The sequence below is a fragment of the Argentina silus genome, assembly GCF_951799395.1.
Source record: "Argentina silus genome assembly, chromosome: 15".
Classification (NCBI taxonomy): Eukaryota; Metazoa; Chordata; class Actinopteri; order Argentiniformes; family Argentinidae; genus Argentina; species Argentina silus.
The window spans coordinates 11221321-11226593 of NC_139669.1; the positions used below are offsets into that span (position 1 = coordinate 11221321).

At 48.9% G+C, this 5273-nt stretch overlaps 1 protein-coding gene across 1 annotated transcript; it reads right to left on the reverse strand.

Annotated features, from left to right (window-relative positions):
- Window positions 1-167: 167 nt before the first annotated feature.
- Window positions 168-5267, reverse strand: LOC310815789 (actin-binding LIM protein 3-like). Its single transcript, XM_083685712.1, has 8 exons — window positions 5204-5267; window positions 4398-4468; window positions 4019-4172; window positions 2178-2207; window positions 1793-1851; window positions 1589-1649; window positions 1225-1452; window positions 168-942 (listed from the first exon to the last, which is right to left on the reverse strand). Exons 3-7 carry the CDS (start codon window positions 4149-4151, stop codon window positions 1424-1426), a joined length of 312 nt encoding a protein of 103 aa, XP_083541838.1. The 5' UTR covers window positions 4152-4172; window positions 4398-4468; window positions 5204-5267; the 3' UTR covers window positions 168-942; window positions 1225-1423.
- Window positions 5268-5273: the final 6 nt, after the last annotated feature.

The following is a 5273-nucleotide window of genomic DNA, read 5'->3' on the forward strand; positions in this document are numbered from 1 at the left end:
TGCTGGTGCTGCACACTCGCAACCTCAAAACAAAAACAAAAGTAAGGCAAAGCCAAATATCTCCTGATACTGTCACTCAGTGGAGGCTGGTGGAGGCAGAAATCGGAGGGCGAGTGCATTGTAATGCATGGATTATCCCATGCATTGCAATGAGCCCGTCCTCCGATTTCTGCCTCCACCAGCCTCCCTTGCTGTCACTGTAGTGATCTTCCCTGCTCTGAAGCTGCCACCCTAGTGAGTGGACCCCAGAGGCCTTGTTTGAATAGTTTACTATGCATCCTTCCACCCCTTCCTTCAACAAACCACTGATCAGGCATCACTGGATAGGTGGAGAGGTGAACACTGTGCAATGGTTGTTTACACCAATCAATCGTGTTAGGTCAGTGATAACATCAAGGCAGTTCAGGAAAGAAGGATGCATGTTCAAATTCTAAAGAGGGCAAAGGTCAATATGGCTGTGTCACCCTAACACCATATCCTTCTGTGTGTCCCTTCCTCAGAACCTTGTGTGTGTGTCTGTGTGTGTGTGTGTGTGTTTGTGTGTGTGTGTGTGTGCGTGTGTGCGTGCGTGCGTGCGTGCATGCGCGTGTGTGTGTGTATCTCCATAGTCCAGGCAGAGGTGAGGAGGATTTGGTTGTGTGTGTGAGGACTAGAACAGGTCTTCAGCCATGGCAGTGAGACTGGGAGTCTGGGTGGGTGGAGCGCTGTTTTAGAACAGTTTTTTCTCCTTCTCCACCAAGGGTCACTTCTCCTCTTTGTGGTTAGAAGTGTCTCTCTCTCTCTCTCTCTCTCTCTCTCTCTCTCTCTCTCTCTCTCTCTCTCCCTCCATTAGAAGAGTCTGGCGTGTTTCTTCATCTCGTTTCTCTTCCACAGAGCCAGACGGTCAAACTCAGCCATGGTCATCCCAAACACCTGGAGGAACTCCTCCGGAGAGAGATGGCGCTGGGAGACACAGAGAAACACAGGGCGCTAGATGACAACACAGGCAGAACAAAGCTGTAAAGGTGGAATCGTATCTTGTTGACGACAGAATGTAGAAAATCTTCGTTTTCACTTATGTAGACACTGGGGTATGGTGCTGGAGATAATGAATGTGATGTGAAACATTAGTGAAGTGTCCCCTTTCAATAAGATCATCAAATCAAGTCAAATCATTACTGTACCAGCGTTGGCTTAGGCTAACATTTGTTAGGATCACTGTAGAATGCAAGGCAATGAACTCACTTCCAGTCTGGCCCTGTCGGCATCCTTTGGCAGCCTGTTTCTCCCCCTAGTGGTTACAATCAGCGCCTCATATGGGAAAATCTGCAAGAGAGGACAGGGGTACAGACAGTGCAGGTAGCCAGTCCAGTTAGCCGGCCACCACATCACTCGTACATTAACAACTTGAACATAATGGACAGTCATCTCATAAACACATTGTTTAATTTCCTCTGGTTCTTACCTGGCATTCTGTAGAGGAAGAAAAAGGCAAAACACAATCAATGATTACAAAAACATTGGAATTGGAGAAAGTTCCAAATCCTATATAAATGCATAATGGATTACGATTGATTATTGAACCTCCGTGTTTTTTTTCCATAGTTACCTCGATTTCCCCAATTGACGTCACTGCCACTATCATACTGGTAGCAATCGGCACTCTGAGGCTTCAGGAGGACAGAGGAGCAGACAGAAAGGCCGGTGAGGGATACAACATCCATACGGTTTGAACAAGCTTGAATAAGGACCAACAGGCTAAACAGTACAGTGAGTACTGAGGAACGTCACACGTGAACTTTGGTCTCCTCACCCTCTGCCCGCCGTTCCGTCTGTATCCTGGCAGGGACGAAGACTTGGAGAAGTACGAGTCTGAAAGAGAGCACATCTATGTACGCACAGTAGAGGGCGCTGTCTGCTAACACATGAAATACTAACTTGTACCTGTCTATCTGTACTTGGTTCTGGAAGGTCTTTCTTCAGTGTGTGGAGACTTTTATTCCAGCCCAGCACTAACAACCCTAACTATGTGGCTATCTAGGACCAGAATTAGTGGCGTTGTCATGTCCATGGCATAATAGCCTATTTTTGTGAAGCATACAGTACAGGGGAGGCTGGTGGAGGTAGAAATCGCAGAACTGTCCCCTGTACTGTACAGTGTTGTATAATAGTGTGTTTACTGTGTAATTATGACTCACCATTGTCTGTGCCGTAATGGGAGCGAGGAGCTAGGAGAAAGAAGGGAGAGAAGTCACATAATTAGTCACAAATTAGTTTTATAGTGTGTGTGTGTGTGTGTGTGTGTGTGTGTGTGTGTGTGTGTGTGTGTGTGTGTGTGTGTGTGTGTGTGTGTAAAATGGACACATCCAGATTTATTGTATAACAACTACTATGTCAGTGCTTGCTCTCTCTTTCACTCTCTCTCTCCCTCCCTCTCTCTCTCTCTCCCTCCCTCCCTCTCTCTCTCTCGGTCTCTCTATCTATATCTCTCTCTACTCTGCTGAAGTGCGTGCAATAGAATCTAGAGTGCTAGAAAGAGCCTGATACTACTAGCTCTGGAGAGCACGAGAGAGAATTCCCTCTTGAGAGAATTCCACAGAAGCGTTTATCCAGTTAAAGGAGAGCTCTGCGAACAAACCGAGAAGAGCATGCTGGGTACCCATCAGGCCCTGGGAGAAACACAGCACATCAAAGCGCCAACGGAGCTTGGAAGGATGTGATGAGAGGGAGAGAGGCGGAGAGAAGAGAGGGAGGTGAAATGAAGAGCAAACTAAACTGAGACCATGCAGCGGATTCAAACACACACGTGCACACACACGTGCACATGCGCGCACACACACACACACACGTGCACATGCACGCACACACACAGGTGAACATGCGCGCGCACACACACACACACACACATACACACACACACATGCATGCTGGTCCTCTGCAACGCCTTTCATGTGGACCCAGCGAAGTCCCATTCAGTTCTCTCTCCTCCCGTCCAAAGTGAGTGTTTATGAGAGAGAAACATGCCACCTCTTTCTTACTATTCATAAATAAACCGGGATATGGGACACCAGCTGGGAGAGTACAGGAGAGGAGAGGCAAGGAGAGGGGGAGGAGAGAGAGAGAGAGATCTGTGAAAAGAGAAGAGAGGAGAGGAGGGAGGGAGGGAGGGAGGGAGGGAGGGGGGGAGGAGAGGAGCGGAGAGTAGCTGAGCAGAGCGATATCAGCCGCTTTGTGTAGCCCCCCATGAGAAGCCCCCGAAATAGAAACAAGAGAAGACGTACTGAACACGCAGATGGGGAAGAGAGGGAGATGATGAAAGCAATGGAGAGAGGGAGTGAAAAAGGGACACACTGTATTCAGTAACGGGAGGGAGGCAACCTTACTCCTGGAGAGCTACAACCAAGGGAGGCTGTTGGAGGTAGAAATCAGAGGTGCGTTTGATGCCGTTCCTTATTCCATTCCATGCATTTCAATGAGCCCGTCCTCCGATTTCTACCTCCAACAGCCTCCTATTTTATCAGTGCTGGGCTGCAACACAAGTCTGCACACCCTGTCCCGTCGTTCTCCAGCAGGCTTGGCCAGTCCTGTTAGGATGCCAAAGGCCCTTGGATCCCAGTGCAGCCCACCATTTAATAGCAGCTGCTGTGGACGTCTCATCTCATCTCTCAGCCTCAATAACCCTGTGCCTTCCGGCAGCCGTGACCCCTGACCTCCCCCCTCTCTCTGGCCCATCCCTACCTCATTCCCCTGCGTGTTTGATTGACAGCAGATATTGAGGCTCATAAAAGGCCCCCGTGCGACAAAACACACACACACACATACACACACACACACACACACACACACACACACACACACACACACACACACACACACATACACATTTGCAAGCATACACACACACACACACACACACACACACACACTCACTCACTCACACACACAGACACAGACACAGACACACACACACACACACACACACACACACACACACACACACACACACACACATGAACAGGGGAGGAGGGTGTGTCCTCACAGCCGTTAACAGTATTGTTGTAACCCGTAGTGTTGAGGGTCTCCTTGCTGCCGCTGCGAGAGTTCCGCGCACTGCCCCAGGGGTCGTTGTCATAGGAACCAGATCTCGCTTTCATCTCCTCCTTTAAGATCATCCGCCCTATGCCACTCTGGATCTGAGAGAGAAAGAGAGAGAGAGAGAGAGAGAGAGAGAGAGGGGGGGGGGGGAATGAAAAAGGGGTATGAAAAAAGAAGCATAGTTAACCAATGTAAAAGATGACAGATTGGATGAGAGCGCGGAAGAAAAGGAAGAGAGGAAGAGAGGAGAATGGGACTAATGAGGCAGATAGGAGGAGAGAAGAGGGGAGGATGAGAGAGGTATGGAAGAAAGAGCGTCTCACTCTTTGAAGACTGTTACTCCAGCATTCTTCATCTCCTCCAGTTGAGAACCTTCTCCGTGGCACACGAAGAACTGAGAGGGAGAGAGAGAGAGAGAGAGAGAGAGAGAGAGAGAGAGAGAGAGAGAGAGAGAGAGAGGTGGGGGAGACTCCTCAGTCAATGACTTGCTCTTTAAAGACTCTTTAAAGAGATAGATGATAAAACCCAGAGGAACCATCAAACCCATTCCTAACTGTTACGTTGGCAATTTCTGTTCTGTTATGTCATAAACACTCTCTTAGGGGTTGACTTCTCCAAACAAACCAGCTGTGGAAGGCAGTGATGACTCACTCCAGTACTCTATCAACATGCATCCGCTTCCATTCACAATTCCACTGTTCCAACATCATGATTACAGGTGTGCATGCTGCCTTGGGATATGGCTTGCTTTGAGGGAGCCTGGGTTTAGGGTGTGAGGTGTAAGGGGTAGTGTTCAATAAGAGAGTTAGAGGTGCAGTGTGTAGGTTGTAGGGGGTTAGGGAGTAGGGAATGGGGCTAATGGGCAGTACCTTTAGTTAGAGAAGCTGGTTTAGTGTTTAGGATGTAGGGTGTAGGGTGTAGGACTAGTGGACAATAAGAGGGCTAGAGGGTGTAGGGTGTAGGGTGTAGGGTTTAGGGTGTAGGATCTAGGGTGTAAGGCTTGGACAGTACCTTTAGGGGAGCTGGTATATGGTGTAGAGTGTAGGGTGTAGGGTGTAAGGTGTAGGGTTTAGTGTGTAGGGTGTAGGGTTTAGGGTGTAGGATCTAGGGTGTAGGGCATGGCCACTACCTTTAGGGGAGCTGGTGTATGGGTAGTAGTCAGACTCAGACTGGGTGTATGGTTCAGGGGAGTAGGTGGA

Bases quoted from the DNA above. Each gene is read 5' to 3' on its own strand.
- LOC310815789 (XM_083685712.1), bottom strand. From the start codon at position 4,151: ATGATCTTAAAGGAGGAGATGAAAGCGAGATCTGGTTCCTATGACAAC. The intron at 1,852-2,177 runs GTGAGTCATAAT...GCTCTCTTTCAG, and splicing joins CCATTACGGCACAGACAATG to ACTCGTACTTCTCCAAGTCT. The intron at 1,650-1,792 runs GTGAGGAGACCA...GTCCTCCTGAAG, and splicing joins GACGGAACGGCGGGCAGAGG to CCTCAGAGTGCCGATTGCTA.